Consider the following 22,471-nt stretch of genomic DNA (forward strand, 5'->3'; position numbering starts at 1 on the left):
AAAAATGAATATATCTATAGTTGGTTATGTTAGTCTTTTATGTCTGATTCAAAATGAATACATGTATGAATCCGACAGTCAAGCTACAAATAACATAACAAATTATACAGTGAAAATTACAATAATGACCTTGAGGCTAAACAATCTTTTAACGAACTCAATCATCTAACGTCTTATGCAAAATATTTTAATTGGTTTGTTTGATATAATTTTTATCATTTATTTATTATTATTACACATTTTTGAAAACCTTTTAAAGCTATAGTAAGCCATTTATTGGTAAAATAACTTTTATAATTTTATTGCTATTAAAAAACTTTAAAAAATAATACATAACTGGATAAAAAATTTTAAATAGTAGAAATGTTTGAGCTTTGTGGTGTAAATCTTGGTCAATAACAAGACAAAAACTATTTGGGACATTAGTATGAACTTTCAAACGGCAGCCGTTGACTCAATAACTTTAAGTCTTTTAACTGTTTTCTTCAAACAATTTCCACTGCTTTGCCTTTAACCACCATGATACCATCTGTTCATCTCCACTTCTATATAAGACCCGACATAGATATCATCTATCCACCATTCCACTTTCACTTCTACTTTAGAAACAAGTAAAAATGGTGTTTCAAAGATCAATCGTCGACCAAGTGTCCGGTTGGCTCACTATCTACAACGACGGTTTTGTTGATCGGACATGGACAGGACCACCGCAATTCAAGTTCATGTCTGATCCCGTCCCACCACACCACAATTTCATTAATGGCGTTGCAACCCATGATCTCTTCACCCATCCAGATTCGGATCTTCGCGTCAGGGTTTATCTCCCGGAGATACCCGATTCCGGAAAGCTTCCCATAATCCTACACTTTCATGGCGGAGGATTTTGCATCAGCCAGGCGGATTGGTTCATGTACTATAATACCTACACTCGTCTTGCACGTGAAGCTGGAGCTATCGTTGTCAGCACCTACCTCCGTCTTGCACCGGAGCACCGCCTCCCTGCCGCCATAGATGATGCCTACTCCACCCTTCTCTGGCTCCAAGATTTGGCCAACGGAAAAGTGCACCAACCATGGTTGTCTTCTAAGGGAGACTTTAACCGTGTTTTCCTCATTGGAGACAGCTCCGGCGGGAACATAGTCCATCAGGTGGCCAAAAAGGCAGCCGGAGAAAACCTACATCCACTTAGACTCGCGGGAGCCATCCCCATCCACCCGGGGTTTCTCCGGTCAGAGAAAAGCAAGTCGGAGTTGGAAAAACCCGAGTCTCCGTTTTTGACTCTGGACATGTTGTATAAGTTTCTGAAGCTGGGGTTGCCGGTGGGCAGCACCAGAGACCACCCGATAACATGTCCGATGGGAGAGGTGCTGCAGGGGGTGGATTTGCCGCCGTATATGCTGTGTGTGGCGGAGGAGGACTTGGTGATAGATACGGTGATGGAGTTTTACGAAGAGATGAAGAAAGCTGGGAAGAAGGTTGAGTTGTTTGTGAGTAATGGAGTTGGACACAGCTTTTATCTGAATAAGGTCGCCATTGATGTGGATCCAAAAACCTCCGAGGAGACTCGTAAATTGATCCACGGGATCTCCCACTTCATTGGAAATCACTAATTAAATTGTTATACAGTATGGGTGCATATATATTATAAAATTCGGTTTTAATGATTACCAGGCATATAACGCTGTGTAGGATAAAATTATAGGGCTAAAAGAATTTCTTTTTTGTCACCAATGTTTTTTTTTATGTATCTTTAACAATATTTTCATATGTATAATGATCATTTTTTTTCTTACCTAAAAACTTCTATATATAAATATATGTAAAAATATTTTGGATAGATATATGAAAATTGACCACCATCTTGCAAAATTTGTTATTATAGTTTAGCTACACTTGATAAACAAAGAGATATATTAGTTTATAGAAAACATACAAAAGAAGTTTTTTTAATATATTTTGATGGATTTTATAGTCACATACATATGACACTTGATTAGCTTCATTGTAACTTTAGTATATATGAGATGGCTTTGATGTCATTTTGTTAATATTAAAGTACATTATTTCATATAAATATTTAAAATGGATATCTATACGTAAATTCCTAACTGCACATTTAATTTCATCGTAAGAGAACTGAACTTCTAAGCTATCAACTTTTATAGAAGACAACCGATTAAGTAAGATGAAACCACAGCAAACCCGAGGACCATCCATAGAAGAAAATCGATGTCGAAAATGATTAAAAATTTCAAATTTATCAAGTTTAGGTCTTCCATCAAATTCTCATCTTTCATAACAACCTTAATCGCTACCTGCCTTCATTTTTTCTTTAGAATACCATGAAAAAACTTGGTGTTTTCATCCTCTTCAACAACCCATTTAGCATTGGCTTTTTGAGCTACATCTTTAGCTTCATGGTTGAGTAAGTTAGCTAATTTTTTTTACCGACTCTTATCTATTCAACATATCCTATTTTAGTAGCAACACCTTGATCAACTAACAAATCCAGAGAAGCAATAATATTTATGAACTTTTCTTTTCCACCTTGTGCAAAGTATTGAAAATGGTGTCCACAATCATTAATTATTGATAATATTTTTAATTATAGCAGTGTCCTCTTGGGTTGCCCCCAGGACTCAAATTAAGTAGAATCAATAAAGAAGGAATTTGTTTATTAATTATTATGGTTTAAAAATTAATCGGACTTCGAAATCCTTTCCAAACACAAGTTGTATTGGAGTTCATTTTCTGAACTCTGGTCCTCCTAACAGTTGTGCCATTGATGAAATCAATCCTGAGACAAACAGGCATGACCCGGACAAATCTAATTCGTTTTGGGCGTCTCTTGATACGGATGTAGAATTTAAGAGTAATGATGACATCTCGTCTGATTCATGTGTCTACAATTCTAAGGTAGTCTCAAAATCGACTCTAGTGCCAATTAAGCCTTGTTTCAACAATCCACCAATTGGACAAACTTCCAAGTCATCATCTGACTCTCGGAAGAAACTCTGGCTGAACAAGAAAGACATTGTTCACCTAAACACCGAAGCTAGGAAATCTCTTGCAAAAGAAACTGGCTCTAGGCAATATTCTATGTTTCTTGAGAAATCCGAGAAGAAAGTGTTTCAAACAGTTGGTCCAACTACTAGGAATCACAATACCTTCATGTCTGTTAAGATCCTTAAGAGGCCATCTAATCATGTTAGTTCGGATTTTCGTAACACATCTATTAGTAGTTATGTAAAGAATGTTGTTGTTAAGACCTCATCTAAGAAAACCAACTCTCCTCGGATAGTTTCTTCTTCTGTGTTTATTGCTACCTCGGATGGCATGATTTTTTTAACCTAAACATCTTCCAAAACCTAAAGTGCCTTTGAACAAACAAACAAAGGAAAAGATGCTCAGAACACTGTTGTTCAGAAACTTACTAATGGTTTGAAACAAAAGTATGAATGGAAAGTGAAATTTTTTGAAAACATAACTGAAACACTTTTGAACACAGTTCTTCCAACAACATCCCGAAAACTATCCCTCCAAGGAAAGAAGTGTCCAAACAACCAATTGTTGAGTATGATTTCTGGATAGATGAAAAGACCTTGACTTTCTAACTCTTCCCAAAAGATTCTCGAAAAAAGCCTTCCGAAATACCAGCTGCTCAGAAATCACAAACCAAGTGCAAAGCCTATGCTAAAGTCCCTAGATCTAATTCGGAGCCTAAAAACTCCAAAACTCCCTGATTTGTAGGCTTTTGTGCTTCAGAACAAGATACAATATAGTATATTGATAGTTCTTGTTCCATGCACATGATTGGGCAGAAAGATTTTCTACGTGATCTGAATCTTGCTCCAAATGCTAGTTATGTTACTTATGGCAAAAATTCAAATTCCCAAATTCGAGGTTATGGTGTCTTGACCAATGTAAATTTCTATTTCTAAAATGTGATATATGTAGCCGATCTCATGTATAATCTGATCATTGTGGCTTAACTCACTGAAGCAAATCGAAGAGTTGCATTCTACAAGAAGCAAAGCTACGTTATGATAGAAGACCGAAAAAATGTCTTATCAAATCATATCGTATCGAGAATATGTATCCTTTAGACATCAACACAATCATTAGTAAGCCTCACCTTTGTCTTCTTTCAAAGTCCAATCCTAACGTAAGTTGGTTATGGTATTGGAGGCTCGCTCATCTCAACTCCAATACATGAATGATATGGTGAAATGGTTCAAGGTCTACTACTCCTCAAATTTGAAAGCAATAATCTTTGCGTTGCGTATGAATGTGGGAAGCAATTGAAGAAAGGTCATCATGTAATTATTGAAAAGTCCATTTCAGAAACACTGGAACTCCTTCACATTGATCTCTATGGACCATCTGCTGTAGAAAGTTTATATCACAAAAAGTATAATCCTGTGATTTTTTATGACTACATAAGGTTCACTTGGGTGTTTTTCCTAAGGCTAAAGTCCAAAATAGCCTCTAAACTCATAAAATCATCAAAGGAATTGAATTTCTTGTAAAACTTCATGTTCGAAGAATCCGAAGTGACAGTTGATCTGACTTCCCAAATGCCTCCATTGAGAAGCTTCTTACCGATAAAGGCATCGATCACAATTTCTCTACTAGCTACACTCCTCAGAAAAATGGTGTAGTTGAAAGAATAAATCGAACTTTTGTTGAAGCCGCTCAATCGATGTTGAACTTAGCAAACCATACTTTCTATCTTTGGTCCGAAGTCGTCTCCACTGCATGCTTCACTCAAAATCGAAACATCATCATGAATGGTTTTAGTATACTACAGCATCCTCTGGTGCACATACAACCCTAAATATCTTGGATCTATGTTTTCACTAATTATACATGCAAATGTTTCCAAGGCATTAAACCTATAACAAGCATGCATTTTCATATACCAAATAAGACACTAGTTAGAGTAACATACCTTTTTGTGTTGTAGCTTGACTCCATGGAGCGTAAGAGACTAGTGCCCTAAGTGTGACATCTCAAATGGTTCACACAATACCGACAACAAATTTGAATAACTTGAGAGAAAAGTCCTTTTGTCAAAATCGGCTAGCCCTCTCATATGAAACATTAGGGCCGATTTCTTGAGCTATGGGGTCTTTATATATTGTGGCTATTAAGGTTACACCATGTAAGTCATGTATTTCCATATTCTTCATGCTCCATGGGTTAAAACCTCCATGGAGTATCCATGGGTTACTCCATCGGTTTAGTGCAACATGAAGAACTATGGATCATAAGCCTACATATATATGAAGGAATGATTTACACAATCAATCTCCATATATTTAATTAGTGTCTTTTGATCATAAAATTAATTCCAAATTGATTCTTAATCAATACTAATTAAATAATAAGATTTCATAATAATATATAAGAACTTATAATATATTAATAAATCATAAATATCATTTTCTCACAAAATTCTATCCAAATTGTTCCAATGCCATGCAACCCAAATGGACCACGCCAAATCGGGTCAAGTACATACCAATTATAGTTATGGACTTAGACACTAATCCAACAATCTCCCACTTGGATAAGTCTAAAACTATTATTGCAAGTATGTCTCCAAAACCCGACTAGCATCGTAGCTCTTAAAAGTCGTTGTCGTACTCTGAACAAATCAATGACGTGTCCATTAGATAAGGGATCATATATTCCTCCATTCTAGATATCATATGGACTGAGACATGGATTATAATCATTCTCTATGTCCATCTGTTGTTTACCAATTTCCAATTTATGATGACTGATTAATTGAACAAATCAAATTAGTCTAGGCCTGGCCGAGCACTTATGTTTGTCATCCCCAAATCATTGAGGGGCCCATAGATATTGCTTTTATCCCTCCAAGGGTAAAAGGAATGGATAAACTCTGACTCTATGCTTGTTCTACTACTTGTTGAATCATACACAAAGGCACGTTTTATAACATCAAGTTAACAATGTGTTTTCGTACAATCAATGTATAACCAACTCATAGTCAACAACTCATACCTCTGGTTTTAAGAGTATAAGATATTATTGTCTCATGATCACTCGTGATAAAATCCATGAAGTGAGTCAAATGAGAGTGGGTTTAATCTAATACTTGAATCTTATTCCAAGAGCACTCATGAATCTTGCAACAACTTTTGCTATGTCTAAACACTTTAGACATCTACAAAGCCAATTCATGACAGTCTTGCCTTAATACCTACTTCCAACGTATTATCGACTGTGGATGGTTTGAATAACTTAGTCATTCGGGAAGAATGACCTAGTTATTTTGAAAGTCAAAACATGCAAAGTGAAACACAAGAATAATCGAGTCCAATATGGTCTCAGAACTTATGAATATAAATAAAACACCTTTTATTTATCACCATATTGATTACACATTATTCATTGTATAATGTTTCGATTTATCAACGTAATACTTGAATTAAAACAATCGGCAGGCCATGCTTCAAGCTTGCACACTATGTTTGTGCAAACAATAGTCATGCTATACTCCAAGTATGCACACTATGTTTGTCTATGATCCTCACTTTCTGGAATAGATCAATTGAACATAGTTCCAATGATTCTCATTACACAATCCAAATCCTTATCGTAAATTAAGAATTCCAAATTCCTTCCATTTACCGAAATCTGTTTGATTCTAAACTTATATGCATTGACCTCTCGTAATGACTATGCACAAAGTCACAAAGACTTGTCAACAGACATTACAGAGTATTCCAATGGAGATCAATTCCATGGAAACAAAGTCTTACATTCAAAGTACGTTCCTTTGAACATCCTTCTTGGATTAAGTTTTCTAATCTTACACATATTTGAAAAACAACTTCCACTTATGGAAATATTTCCACATTCCCATTTTGACTATCACTTCTGAATAAGAGTTTCCCCTTTTCAGAATATGTCAATATGGTTCTTTCAAAATTAACACTATACTTGCAGTTGTCTATGAGCAACCAATCTTTGGTAAACCTTAGATTGTCCTCGACAATTTCTTAATCATTTTAGTTATACCTAGTTCTAGTCCTCGTTCCCTCTTAATGCCCTAGGAATTTGGAAAATTTAGAACGGATGAATATTATAGCACATGCAATCGATCCTATACCCGAAGCATACAAGACACAATTCATGAAGTCTCACATAAAGACATGATCCTAGACCAGCCTTTTGCTACAATATTTTTTTATTTGCCATGTTTTCATAATTCGACTATGAAGAGGGATGTCGTAATCATAATCGAATTTTGAGAACACAATATATATAGAATTTCCTTATGTTGAACCATTCCAACATAAAATTCATATATATATATATATATCCTTGACTAAAGATGATTAAAATCTTAATCTAAGGTTTTAGAATTGAAATGAAGTATAATTTCTTCTCTCATAATTATAGCAAAACAACTTTTTCAACCCCTGCAACTACACGAATTAAAACTTTTGTTTTCTATAATTATCATTGCTAACTTGCAATACTAAACATAATAATCATGCTCCCACCAACATGATAATTATTAGCATAACACTTATGCTCCTACTAGCTTTGACATATACCTAGAAATCAGCTGGACTTCTAGAAATCAATATTTTATTGACTTTCTTTCCAAAGTTCATATTTCTGATACGAGATACTTTGATAAAACTTTATCAAAATCTTACACTTTTCCTTAGATAGCTCACATGTGTGTCTAAACAATTGTAGAACTATGAAAAGGGATGTCGTAATCATAGTATCAATTGTTTAGACCTTTGTGATTTCTCACAAGTCAATGTTAGTGTGCCATTTAACCACACACACTCCATTAACAACTTTGAGTATGCAAACATCATAATTACTATCTACTTAAAATCTACTAGTGAATGCATTTCCTCACCATCATTTTCATGAATCGGAGAGAAACCTTATGACACTTAGATTTTATGGTGTATGTGTTCCTATCCATGTGAATTTGTCATAACCATAATCACAAGACAAGGTTAGTGACAAATCCAAACTCATATGGATTGAACTTGTGCAATATTAACTTCTTGCCACTTGGCAACACAAAGGCATACCATTGCTTCCAAGTAGTTATGCAAACAACTGAGAACTCATAGAACTCACATGCATAGTCAAATTTAACCGGAATGGACACAGAAACAAGAATATGTCAACATGTTAGTGCAGATTCTTATCAAGACAAACACTTCACATAATTAGTCTTAGTTGGTCTTTATTTTATCCAAAACATCACAACTTACCAATTTCAAATGTACAAGAGTAAGGAAACATTTTACTCTACATTTGACAAGTGTTAAAACTTCTTAATATTATTTCACTCAAGTTACAATCTTGGTGTATTACTCTAAGACTCAATTTTGGAATGAAGTATGATTCATCTTTTGATTTAACCACTTCAACAATTCACGATTCATCTTCTTAGCCATACAAATGCACTAAGATATCCTTAGAGGATCAATTGTGATATGGTTTCATAATCACTAAGATAATCATAAAATATGATACTAAAGTACTCTCCCATCTTTTCAGATTTGAGAAACTTTTATCTTTCTGCCTAATTTGATTTCTCGTTCTTTTGCCATACATTGAAACTTTTCCAATGTTTCAGAATTATACTTAAAATTGTAAGCACAACCATATTTACTAAACTTTATTAAATCATGATGAATAGCCTTCTCGTTCTTTGTGGTGGGCCTGATCAACACACAACCAATTATACTCGATCTCCTAGTCTTTCACTTGACTCACATATACATGTGAACAAGGAATTAGTCTTAATTTCCCAAAGATGAAAATTCTCATTCATCATCATACAATACAAGTTGCATGATTCCAAGTTTCTATCCAACTGAAACTTGGGTAATGAGAATCTTTCCTTATTTGGTAAATTATGACACTACCACAACCAAAAGAATCAAATCCATTCTCCAATATTGCTATCAATGGAATCATATAAACAACAATTTTCACAAATGCCATTGTAAGGAGATTTAAAATAAATAAAATCAAAACTTTTCTTTTATTTAAAACTTGTGGAAAAAATTATCCTTACAATGCAAATCCATATGAAAAACTTGTTATCAATTCCTAAGCAAAATATCATAACTCTTAAGTAGCAACTCAAAATTCTGATCTTCGAACCATGCGATTGAAATCCATCTCTTCACGATCAGAATTAGCTTACACTTCCTTTAAGCTTCCTTTCTTCAATTCTACCAAACATCAAAATGTGACCTAGTCACTTCATGTATTAAGAATCTCCAAATAGGAACTTAATAGAGTCAGATAATGGATTTTAGCTTAAGCATAGTCAAACATTGACTTTTACCATCCTTATGGACTTTCAGGTAAATTGGGCAGCTTCACAACCAATGCCCCTTCTTTTGGCAAAAGAAATATATGGGCCTTTTGGGAATGGTACACGAGACTATCCCAGACTTAGCGATTCTCTTTACCATGTGGTCAACTGGGTTGACTATGGCCGATCCCTTTCCATTGGGAAAAAAAAAGCTTTTCTGGAATGTCACCATTTTCAATTTCCATGTAAGTTTGGGAAGTTGATCTTCCAATCAAATTTGCTTTACCAGTGCCCTAAATCATTGCTGATTTAGCAACAACAAGAAAATAGGTAAGATCATTAAGGGTCATATCCTAGTATGTTACACAGTAATCCTTGAAGAACTCACTATGTGAATTAGGAAGTGACTGAAGAACCCAGTCAACATCCAACATCCTTAAGACTTTGACACCCAACTCTCCCAGCTTGTCAATATGTGACATCATCTCCAAGATGTGATCACACGTAGACTTTGCTTGCCAATAGGGCTTGAGTGACCTTGAACTATTCAAGAACTTGTGGGTAAGGGAGAATAATTGGAGGAATTGAAGTATGATTTCTATGATCCAACCACGGGACATCATCTTCATTAGGAAAGTTTGTTCCAAGAGATTTGGGAAGATCATAGTTGTCTGAACCAGACATCTACATTGGGAGATATTCAAGTTAGTTGATCCAAGTCCTTAATATAACACCCAATATGAAATATTATGTAACAGCCCGGAATTTCAAGTATTTCTCTAAATTATTTTTGGGGCACATTTAGGAGGGGACTCGGCGAGTTGGTGCATGACTCGCCGAGTAGGGCCATGGTCTTGGTCGCAGTCGCAGATACGCGACTGGACTCGACGAGTCCAAATAGGGACTCGGCGAGTAGACGCTGATTCAGCTGAACCCTAGCCGTTTCAATTCTGAATCGTATATAATGATCTTATGGCCGTCATGTCGCGTCTTTTGGCCGTTTGAAGATACCTTGGGAGTTTGTGGGCATCTGGAGCAATAGTGAGGGCTAGAGGAAGCTTGAAGAGATTGTTAGACAAGGAGGGGCAAGGTGGTGATCAAAGGAATCGAGTACTGGAGGTTTGGGGACACAGGGAACACGTTTCCAGGTAATCTTCGGATCAAAATCTGTAGCTTTTACGTTGTATGCGAATTTAGGGTTTAGGAAACCCATTTAAGGGATTGTTAGATTGTAGTGTTGTTATAAGTGTTTGAAAACCCCTGTATTAGTATATGTGAAAGTCCAGGAAGCCCCATATCTATATATTTCGAAATCATGCGAAATACAGGAGGCAGCGGATTGACTGCATGGCGAGGACTCGCCGAGTCCAATGATCAGACTCGGCGAGTAGCTTGAAGATTCACCAGGACTCGCCGAGTTGTTCTTCAGACTCGGCGAGTAGCTTAAAGATTTACTAGAACTCGCCGAGTTGTTCTTCAGACTCAGCGAGTAGCTTGAAGATCTACTAGGACTCGCCGAGTCGTTCTTCAGACTCGGCGAGTGGAGTCAGGGTGTCTATACTCGCCGAGTTGCCCTTTGCACTCGACGAGTCCGGTCAAGATTGACCGTTGACCTGTATGTAACCTAGTAGGGTCAGTTGTCTTGTTTGATAAGATCATTAATAAAGGTATGTGGTATTATAGGGAACCTGCGGATTAGCGGATCGAGTGCGAGTAGCTCGAAGGGTTTATAGCTTGCATACTACGAGGTGAGTCTTCTCACTATACTTCACCCGGAAGGGTTTGACTGTGAGACCGGAAGGTCGTATGTGTTATATTTATGCTATGTCTAGAGAGGTAGATGCTTTATGTGTGATGTATGCTTATATGTGATGTATGCTTATACGGGCCGGAAGGCGAGACCTTATGTGACAGAAAGAACGGTATGATGTATGACTTATGTGTTATGTGCGTTATGTTACATGTGTTATGTTTTATACTATTATGGGCCGGAAGGCAAAATACTATGGGCCGGAAGGCAATCTAATACGGGCCGGAAGGCGATATGTTATGGGCCGGAAGGCGATTATATTACGGGCCGGAAGGCAATGTTATGTGGACCGAAAGGTCCGGGCCGGAAGGCGTATGTGGGTAAGTCGTATACTGGGGAACTCACTAAGCATTTATGCTTACTAGTTGTGTTTATGTTTTTCAGGTACTAGTGATGACCGTGGGAAGGCGCCGGCGTGACACGTACACACTGCCACTGTTGAAGATCCTGGAGATTTATTATTTATACTTTTGAAATAAACTTGGAATAAACCCTTTTGTCGAATAATGATGCTTTGTTTTAAATGAAAAATTTATTTGAAAAATTGAGCTGTTACAATTGGTATCAGAGCCAGGTTTGAGGGATTCAGGTGTACTTTTGGGTGCAACTGAACTCAGACCGGGGATTTGAGGAAAAACCTTTTTAAATAATAAGGACACAACATTTTATAAATGGTAAAGCGGTAAAACAAGGATGGAACAGTGTGTACGTGCAGCCAGCGTCCGAACGGTAAAGATCCCCAGAATACCTTACAATGTTATGTTATGCACTGAATTATGAATTGTTATGCATGCTAGAAGACTAGGTATACATGATAGGACTAGAATTGCCTGTTTTGTGATGCCTTAGTCTAGGGAGATTGCTTATATGAGATAATTGGTAGCGTGCAAGTAGATAGTGCATACTAGAGGTAGAGTACTCATTATTCGGGATTTGGGGAGGAAGATTTGGGACGAATACTGATACGGTGTGGTCGGTAGTATTGGGCCTGTACTACCGAAGGCACCGTACCAGTGGAAGACTCAAGTAAGAATCCCTGGAGATCGGAGACTGGGTAGGGCGCGTATCGAGTACAATTGTACTTGGTGGAGTCTCTGATGATTTTATGTTGTATTTCAGAGACATCATGGTTATCACACGCAATGGGGCGAGTTCGAGCGGTGCGAGTGACGAGGAGATTCGTCAGATTATTCAGGAAGAGGTAGCTGCGGCGGTCCGGGCTGAGATCCCGGAGATGTTTGGGTCTATTAAGACCACGCTGATGGAGGAGTTTGAGGAGCGGTACGCCGCACTTACTGAAGCCGCAGTTGCTGCCGCTACCGCAGCTGTGGCTGCTGCCAGGCCGCAAAGGAGTGATTCATTACTATTCAGGGAATTCAGCAACACGAAACCCCCTGAATTTGATGGGACGCAGGATCCGATTGCAGCTATGAGGTGGATCGCCGACATCGAGGGGTGCTTCTATACTTGCTCATGCCCGGAGCACTTGAGAGTACGGTTCGCCTTGAACCAGCTCCGTCTGGGAGCGAAGGATTGGTGGAAGTTCGTGACGGCGAACTTCACTCAGGCAGAGATTACGGCGGTGACATGGGAGAGGTTTACGGAGATGTTCAGGGATGAGTACGTTCCCCCGGTAGAGAGGGAGCGATTGATTCAGGAGTTCTTGACCCTTAAGCAGGGTACTGATTCCGTGGCAGTGATCACACGGACGTTTCATGAGAGGGCAATGTTCTGCCCCGAGCTGGTATCTACGGAGCAGTCGCGGATGAGCCGCTATTTGGGTGTTTTGAAGAGGGAGATCAGGGAGTTTGTGTCGAACTCCACCTATCGTACTTTCACTGAGCTTCAGGCGAACGCCAGGAAGCGCGAGATCGAGTTGGAGACTCAAGCGAGGGAGGAGGCTGAGTCTCGGCAGATGGATCGACGACCGGCCCAGTCTCAGCCGGCAGCCAAGCGGACTAAGTTCGCTGATTCGAGGATGGGAGGTTCGAAGGGTCGCACTTGCGTGAAGTGCGGCAAGAGTCACGAGGGGGCGTGTCGAGCTGGTGGTTGCTACAAGTGTGGCAAAGAGGGACATATTGCCAGGGATTGCCCTAAGGGGTTTATGGTTTGCTTTCACTGCAACCAGACAGGCCATCGGAAGGCCGAGTGTCCGCAACTTCGTCAGGGAGCTACACCTACTACCCGGACTACTGAGACCCGACCGGCGAAGGTCGAGGCCCCGAGGGCTCGCGGAAGAGCCTTTCAGCTGACTGCGGAGGAGGTCCGCGCTGCGCCCAATGTTGTGGCAGGTATGTTATCATTCACGTATTTAATTAAAGATCGAAATGTTATGCTTATGTTAATGAATGTGTAGGTACTTTCCTTGTGAACTCTATGCCTGCTCTAGTATTATTTGATTCGGGTGCGAGTAGATCGTTTGTATCGTTAGCTTTTAGTCAGCACATCGGCATTAGTCGTGAGCCGTTAAGTCGGCCTTTGAGCGTTTCCATTGCGGCTGAGAGGGTGATTTGTGCTACGGAGGTTCTTCGGGGATGTGTGCTAGAGATCTTCGGGGTCGCGTTTCCGATTGACCTAATTCCTATTGCGATGGGTGATGTCTGTGTCATCGTAGGCATGGATTGGTTGAGCCGATTCAGCGCTGTCATCGACTGCGAGCATCAACTGGTGACTATACGAGACCCTAGTGGGGGAGTTCTTACGGTATACGGCGAGGGTACCCGTTCGGGATCAGCTTTTTGTTCGGCCGCTAGGGCGAGGCAATGCCTACAGCGGGGATGTAACGGTTTTGTGGCGTATGTGATGGATACGCGGGTGAGTTCCGAGAGACCGAAGACATTGAAGGAGGTTCCAGTGGTGCGCGAGTTTCCAGATGTTTTTCCCGAGGATTTGCCAGGAATACCTCCTGCGAGACAAGTGGAGTTTGGTATCGATCTAGTTCCAGGGGCTGCGCCTATTGCGAAGGTGCCTTATCGTCTTGCACCTCCAGAGATGCAAGAATTGTCCTCGCAACTTCAAGAGTTGTTGGGGAAGGGGTTTATTCGGCCGAGTAGCTCGCCGTGGGGAGCACCAATTCTGTTCGTCAAGAAGAAGGATGGTTCACACCGGATGTGTATCGATTACCGGGAGCTGAACAAGGTGACAGTCAAGAACCGCTATCCGTTACCGAGGATCGATGATCTATTCGATCAGTTGCAAGGGGCATCTTGGTTTTCCAAGATTGATTTGAGATCAGGGTACCATCAGGTGAGAGTGTGGGATGAGGACGTCCAGAAGACAGCCTTTAGGACGCGGTATGGGCATTACGAGTTCGTGGTGATGCCTTTTGGGCTCACCAATGCCCCAGCAGTGTTCATGGATCTCATGAACAGGGTATGCAGGCCGATGCTGGATCGGTCTGTGATTGTGTTCATCGACGACATTCTGGTGTATTCGCGGTCTAGGGAGCAGCATGAGGGACATTTGAGGGAGGTCCTTGAGGTATTGAGGTCGGAGAAGCTATATTCAAAATTCTCCAAATGTGACTTCTGGTTACGGGAAGTTCAATTTCTGGGGCACGTTGTAAATCAGGCAGGGATATTGGTCGATCCGGCCAAGGTGGAAGCGGTGATGAGTTGGGAGGCACCGAAGTCACCTTCGGAGATCAGGAGTTTCCTCGGGTTGGCGGGGTACTATCGAAGGTTTATTAGGGACTTCTCCACGATCGCGGTGCCGCTTACCAAATTGACCCGAAAGGGTGTTACATTTTCATGGGGACCCGATCAGCAGACTTCCTTCGAGACACTTCGTCAGAGACTGTGCGAAGCACCAGTATTAGCTCTTCCGGAAGGGATGGAGGACTTTGTCGTATATTGCGACGCATCGATTTCAGGACTGGGTGCAGTGTTGATGCAGAGGGGCCATGTGATAGCCTATGCATCGAGGCAGCTGAAGCCTCACGAAGCGAGATATCCCACGCATGACTTAGAGTTGGGGGCAGTAGTGTTCGCCCTCAAAATTTGGCGTCACTACCTGTACGGGGTTCGTTGTACCATATACACGGACCATAAGAGTTTGAAGTATTTGATGGATCAACCCAACCTAAACATGCGTCAGAGGAGATGGTTAGACGTGGTTAAGGATTATGACTGTGAGATCCTATACCACCCAGGCAAGGCTAATATGGTAGCTGATGCATTGAGTCGTAGGGCGGAGAGTACTCCATTGCGGGACGTATGTTTGAGATTGACGGTGATGACTCCGGTATTAGATGCTATTTGTGGGGCACAGGCCGAGGTTGTGAAGTCTGGGATGCAGAAACAGGAGCGGGTCGTCGGGTTGATTTCAGAGTTCGTTACGGATGGGCGGGGACTTCTGACATTTCAGGGTTGGATCTGGGTGCCATTCGTGGGCGGTACGCGTGTTACTTTGATGGAGGAGGCACACAGATCGAAATTCTCGATCCATCCCGGTGCTACGAAAATGTATCTGGATTTGAAAAAGGAGTACTGGTGGCCTTGCATGAAGAGAGACGTTGCCTGGTTCGTTGAGAGGTGTTTGACCTGCCGTAAGGTTAAGGCCGAGCACCAGAGACCGCACGGTAAGTTGCAACCCTTGGAGATTCCTGAGTGGAAGTGGGATCAGATCACGATGGATTTCATCACCAAATTGCCGAAAACTGCCAGGGGAGTCGATGCGATTTGGGTGATTGTGGATAGACTAACAAAGAGTGCACACTTCCTTGCCATTAGCGAAAGTTCATCAGCAGAGAAGTTGGCAGAGTTATACGTGAGAGAGGTAGTATCTCGGCATGGAGTGCCGACCTCGATTGTTTCGGACCGCGATGTACGTTTCACTTCCAGGTTCTGGAAGAAATTCCATGAGGAGTTGGGTACTAAGCTGCATTTTAGTACCGCATACCATCCCCAGACCGACGGTCAGAGCGAGCGGACGATTCAGACATTGGAAGACATGCTTAGAGCGTGTGTGTTAGACTTCGGGGGTAGCTGGGATGCGCATCTGCCGTTGGCTGAGTTTTCCTACAACAACAGCCATCATTCGAGCATTGGTATGCCACCTTTTGAGTTGTTGTATGGTAGGAGGTGTCGGACTCCCATTTGCTGGGGAGAAGTGGGACAGAGAGTGATGGGCAGTACAGAGATTGTATTTCAGACGACCGAACAGATTCAGCGAGTGAGGCAGAGGTTATTGACCGCCCAGAGCCGACAGAAGAGTTATGCGGACAGACGCCGGTCCGAGCTCGAATTCCAGGTCGACGACTTCGTTCTCCTAAAGGTTTCTCCTTGGAAAGGGGTGATCCGGTTCAGGAAGAGGGGTAAATTGGGGCCCCGGTTCATAGGCCCATTCCGGGTAATTGCAAGGGTAGGTCGGGTAGCTTATCGGTTGGAGTTGCCAGCGGAGCTGAGTCAGATTCACAATACCTTCCACGTATCACAGTTGAGGAAGTGTATAGCCGATGAGGCAGCAGTGGTTCCGTTAGAAGATATTCAGGTGGATGCGAGCCTGAATTACGCCGAAAGACCAGTAGCTATCAGGGATCGGAAGATCAAGGTTCTACGGAATAAGGAGATACCTCTGGTGTTGGTTCAGTGGCAACATCGGAAGGGATCAGAGATGACTTGGGAGCCGGAAAGAGAAATGCGGGAGCAACATCCGGAATTATTCGCAGAATGAGACTTCGAGGGCGAAGTCTAGTTCTAGTGGGGGAGAGTTGTAACAGCCCGGAATTTCAGGTATTTCTCTAAATTATTTTTGGGGCACATTTAGGAGGGGACTCGGCGAGTTGGTGCATGACTCGCCGAGTAGGGCCATGGTCTTGGTCGCAGTCGCAGATACGCGACTGGACTCGACGAGTCCAAATAGGGACTCGGCGAGTAGACGCTGATTCAGCTAAACCCTAGCCGTTTCAATTCTGAATCGTATATAATGATCTTATGGCCGTCATGTCGCGTCTTTTGGCCGTTTGAAGATACCTTGGGAGTTTGTGGGCATCTGGAGCAATAGTGAGGGCTAGAGGAAGCTTGAAGAGATTGTTAGACAAGGAGGGGCAAGGTGGTGATCAAAGGAATCGAGTACTGGAGGTTTGGGGACACAGGGAACACGTTTCCAGGTAATCTTCGGATCAAAATCTGTAGCTTTTACGTTGTATGCGAATTTAGGGTTTAGGAAACCCATTTAAGGGATTGTTAGATTGTAGTGTTGTTATAAGTGTTTGAAAACCCCTGTATTAGTATATGTGAAAGTCCAGGAAGCCCCATATCTATATATTTCGAAATCATGCGAAATACAGGAGGCAGCGGATTGACTGCATGGCGAGGACTCGCCGAGTCCAATGATCAGACTCGTCGAGTAGCTTGAAGATTCACCAGGACTCGCCGAGTTGTTCTTCAGACTCGGCGAGTAGCTTAAAGATTTACTAGAACTCGCCGAGTTGTTCTTCAGACTCGGCGAGTAGCTTGAAGATCTACTAGGACTCGCCGAGTCGTTCTTCAGACTCGGCGAGTGGAGTCAGGGTGTCTATACTCGCCGAGTTGCCCTTTGCACTCGACGAGTCCGGTCAAGATTGACCGTTGACCTGTATGTAACCTAGTAGGGTCAGTTGTCTTGTTTGATAAGATCATTAATAAAGGTATGTGGTATTATAGGGAACCTACGGATTAGCGGATCGAGTGCGAGTAGCTCGAAGGGTTTATAGCTTGCATACTACGAGGTGAGTCTTCTCACTATACTTCACCCGGAAGGGTTTGACTGTGAGACCGGAAGGTCGTATGTGTTATATTTATGCTATGTCTAGAGAGGTAGATGCTTTATGTGTGATGTATGCTTATATGTGATGTATGCTTATACGGGCCGGAAGGCGAGACCTTATGTGACAGAAAGAACGGTATGATGTATGACTTATGTGTTATGTGCGTTATGTTACATGTGTTATGTTTTATACTATTATGGGCCGGAAGGCAAAATACTATGGGCCGGAAGGCAATCTAATACGGGCCGGAAGGCGATATGTTATGGGCCGGAAGGCGATTATATTACGGGCCGGAAGGCAATGTTATGTGGACCGAAAGGTCCGGGCCGGAAGGCGTATGTGGGTAAGTCGTATACTGGGGAACTCACTAAGCATTTATGCTTACTAGCTGTGTTTATGTTTTTCAGGTACTAGTGATGACCGTGGGAAGGCGCCGGCGTGACACGTACACACTGCCACTGTTGAAGATCCTGGAGATTTATTATTTATACTTTTGAAATAAACTTGGAATAAACCCTTTTGTCGAATAATGATGCTTTGTTTTAAATGAAAATTTTATTTGAAAAATTGAGCTGTTACATATTATGGTTAGGACCCAACACAATATTTTATAACTTAGAATAGGGATGTCGTAAACCAAGTTATAAAATATTTGAAGGTAGGAGAATGATGATTCACCAATTTCTACCATGAAAAACGAAATAAATTATTCGGTTTTAATTGGATTTGAAACTCCTAGATCTTTTGAGATTCATTGAACTTTTCAATGGCATGTTTCAATCTCGATTATGCCCTTCAAGTTTTGTGATTGGGATGCCGAGGATCACAAAACAAGTGCGAATAACCATGCAAATATACTTGGTACTCTTAATTTTTATCACATAATCGATGTGTCAGTTAACAATATGCGCTCCACCGATCTATGATAAGCCTTAATCCACCCTTTGTCAACCTTGTTAAATCCAAGTTAGTGTGTCGGTTAACCACACGCGCTCCACTAACGACTTAAGCAAGGTGTAAAGTGTAATTTCATGGGTTAGCACCAAAATTCACATTTTCCTAAGTAACTAAGATTGATAATTTACAAGTATTTACTTACTTAGTATTTATCATTATACTTTTAATGAAGAGAGACTTAATCTCCTGTCAAAACCGTTCGGCTAATGACCCTCCACCAATCAAGGAAGCGGTGGGTGATATTGGAAACCCATTAAACTGTCATTTTATAGGCAGTAACCTTATACCCCCCTTATAGACCAGTTTCGTGAATGAGGTCTACTAACGATAAGACTAACTTTGTTCTTATGCATATATATATATATATATATATATATATATATATATATATATATATATATATATATAATATTATAATAGTATATGGGTTAAAGTTTAACTTTTAAAATTCTAAGGGTTCAACTTGGAATTAAAGTATTCTTAGGGGGAAAGCTTACAAATTCCAAAACTTGAGGACAAGTTTTGAACAATTCAAAAAACTTTTCAATTCCATAACTTATGAGTTTAAAGTAGTCTTAATGAAAAAACTCTTTAAGTTCCATAAGTTGAGGACAAGTTATGGAAGACTTTAAAGCATTTAAAAATGAAACTCTTCATTTTCATAACTTATGGAAATCTTATAAGTTTTTAAAAATCATAAATGTGACTTTTCATATAACTTGAGGACAAGTTAAAAAACACATATTATGAACAACTTTTAGATCAATTTGGATTGAAAACACATTATCACATAATTTTTCTATTAATCCTCACTAACTCATAAGAACAAGATAATTCAAATGATCAATCTTCAAGAAATTAGCATGAACATACAAACTAATACAAATCTTGAAATTATGACAATTATCTTTGAAATTGGATTAGAATGAACATTACCACATCAAAAACAGGTTTATAAGTTCAAAAATAGCTTAGGGTAATGTTCCTAGTCCAATTCCAGCTAAAAAACTCGAAAATATGTTGTCAGAGGGTCCAACTCGCCTAGTACAGGAACAAACTAGACGAGTTGGATGAGTTTGTACATGGACTTATCGAGTCACTTAATGGAATCGTTGATTACCCTATCCAGACAGCACAAAAACTTCGTTTTTCAGCCTTTTGCATCAAGTATAATTGAAAACAAGCCTTGGCTATGATACCACTAAAGGGTTTTAGTATACTACAACATCATATGGTGCACATACAACCCTAGTACCTTGGATCCATGTTTTCACTAATTATACATGCAAATGGTTTCCAAGGAATTAAACCTATAACTAGCACGCATTTTCATATACCAAATAAGACACTAGTTAGAGTAACATGCCTTTTTGTATTGTAGCTTGATTCAAAGGAGCTTAAGAGCCTAGTGCCCCAATTGTGACACCTCAAATGGTTCACAGAACACCAACAACAACTTAGAATAACTTGAGAGAAAATTCCTTATGCTCAAAATCGGCTAGCCCTCTCATATGAATCCTTAGGGTCGATTTCTTGAGCTATGGGGTCTTTATATATTGTGGCTATTAGGGTTACACCTTGTAACTCATGTCTTTCCATATTCTTCATGCTCCATGGGTTAAAACCTCCATGGAGTATCAATGGGTTACTCCATGGGTTTAGCCCAACATGAAGAATTATGGATCATAAGCCCACATATATATGTGAATGAATGATTTACACAATCAATCCCCATATATTTAAGTAGTGTCTTTTGATCACAAAATTAATTCCAAATTAATTCTTGATCAATACTAATTAAATAATAAGATTTCCTATTAATATATTAGAACTTATAATATATTAATAAATCATAAATATCCTTTTCTCACAAAATTCTATCCAAATTGTTCCGATGCCATGCAATCCAAATAAACCATCCCACTGATGGCTTTTATGCATAAGAAACAATCATATGTGCTCATACAAACCCTAATGCTTGGATCTAGGTTTCTCTATTATACATTCTTTGAATCCAAGACTTACAAACCTAGATCTATCATATATAATTCGAAATTATCATAAAGAAAACAGATCTAAGTGTATTACCTCTTTCAAGTAGCTTGAAATCCTTGTAGTCTTCTTGATCTTGAGCTTCGAGTCACAATTGTAACTCCTCTAATGGTTTACAAACCCCACAAGCAAGAAGGCGATATGAGGAAAGATGAAAGGTGTTGAAATTGGCCCTAGGGTTCTCTTAGAAGCATGTGTAGCTGATTTCCATAGCCTGGGGGTCTTATTTATACTTGCAGGCTGCTAGGGTTTCAGTCTAAACCCTAATGGACAGCTTAACCACCAAGCAGCCCAAGGAACCTTCTAGAATAAGGCCTTGGACGAAAATATGATGGATCTCCATCATAATTAATTTTGTTCCCCCTTAAGTTCATAAAGTTTCCTTAGCCCAAAACTTAACTATCATACATTTGACAGTTTATACCCCTTTATTTAATTAATCTCTTTTAGTCACCAAATCAATTCCTAAAACACAATATTCTCTCTTTCTCCTTAAATTACCTTGTCAAGTTGCTTTGGTGAAGACAACCCAAAAGGACCAAGGACAATCGGGTCAATTACATACCAAATATAGTTACTAGCTTAGACACTATTCCAACAGTCTCACACTTGGATAAGTCTAGTAATTATATCTCACATATGACTTCAGAATCCGATTAGCAATCGTAGCTCTTATTCTTCGTTGTCAACTCTGATCATCTTGTCCTTCAGATAAGGGATCGTATAATCCTCTGTTCTAGATATATCATGCTAGCAATACTTATTGTCCAGCACTTGTTTCTCGATTTCCGATTTGTTTGTATTATATTTTAATTGAACACATCAACCTTATTCTGACCGGTCCAGGCATATAAGTCAAACCAAATCATCAAGTGGCCAAGATATCACTTTTATTCTCATAGAATAAAAGGAACAGATCAACTTCGACTCATATGCATCTATTATTTACTAATTGAATCATGCACAACAATGTGTTTTATAACATCAAGTTATTGATGCGTTTACACATCATCAATGCATAACCAACCAGCAAACAACAACCATATCTCTAAGTTTTAAGACTATATGATATTATCTTTTTTGCGATCACGAAGTGATACCAGCAAACGCAGGTTTATTCCAATGCTCAAATCAAATTCATAAGCACTCATGAACTTTGCAGCAACCCTTGCTATGCCCAAAACCTTTTAGACACTCTACAAACAATTCATGACCGTCTTCATTCACATCTACTTCCAAAACATGAACGAATGTGGACCGTTTGAATAATCTTATTATTCAGGAAGTTAAAACATGCAAAATAGAAACAATACATATATAACCAACACAAGACAGTAACTTTACTTATAAATGACACCACTTTATTTATTCATCAAATGTCAACTACAAACTATCTATTACACGTTTCTTATCTAATCCAAACTTATATCATACTTCAGCCCAATGCTCCTAGCGTGTTGCAAGTGTTTGACCCTACTCAGTCCCTTCGTAAGGGGATTTGCTGGAATTTCCTCTGATGATACCCTCTTCACAACGAGGTGTTCCTCTTCTACCCGATGTCTGA

General features: G+C 39.9%; 1 protein-coding gene across 1 annotated transcript; it reads left to right on the plus strand.

Annotated features, from left to right (window-relative positions):
* The first annotated feature begins 565 nt into the window (after positions 1-565).
* LOC145041610 (putative carboxylesterase 17) lies at positions 566-1,667 on the plus strand. Its single transcript, XM_078989745.1, has one exon. The coding sequence runs from the start codon at positions 618-620 to the stop codon at positions 1,608-1,610; it is 993 nt and encodes a 330-aa protein (XP_078845871.1). The 5' UTR covers positions 566-617; the 3' UTR covers positions 1,611-1,667.
* Positions 1,668-22,471: the final 20,804 nt, after the last annotated feature.

The sequence above is a fragment of the Lactuca saligna genome, chromosome 4 (assembly GCF_052625555.1).
Source record: "Lactuca saligna cultivar CGN05327 chromosome 4, ASM5262555v1, whole genome shotgun sequence".
In the NCBI taxonomy this organism is placed as follows: domain Eukaryota; kingdom Viridiplantae; phylum Streptophyta; class Magnoliopsida; order Asterales; family Asteraceae; genus Lactuca; species Lactuca saligna.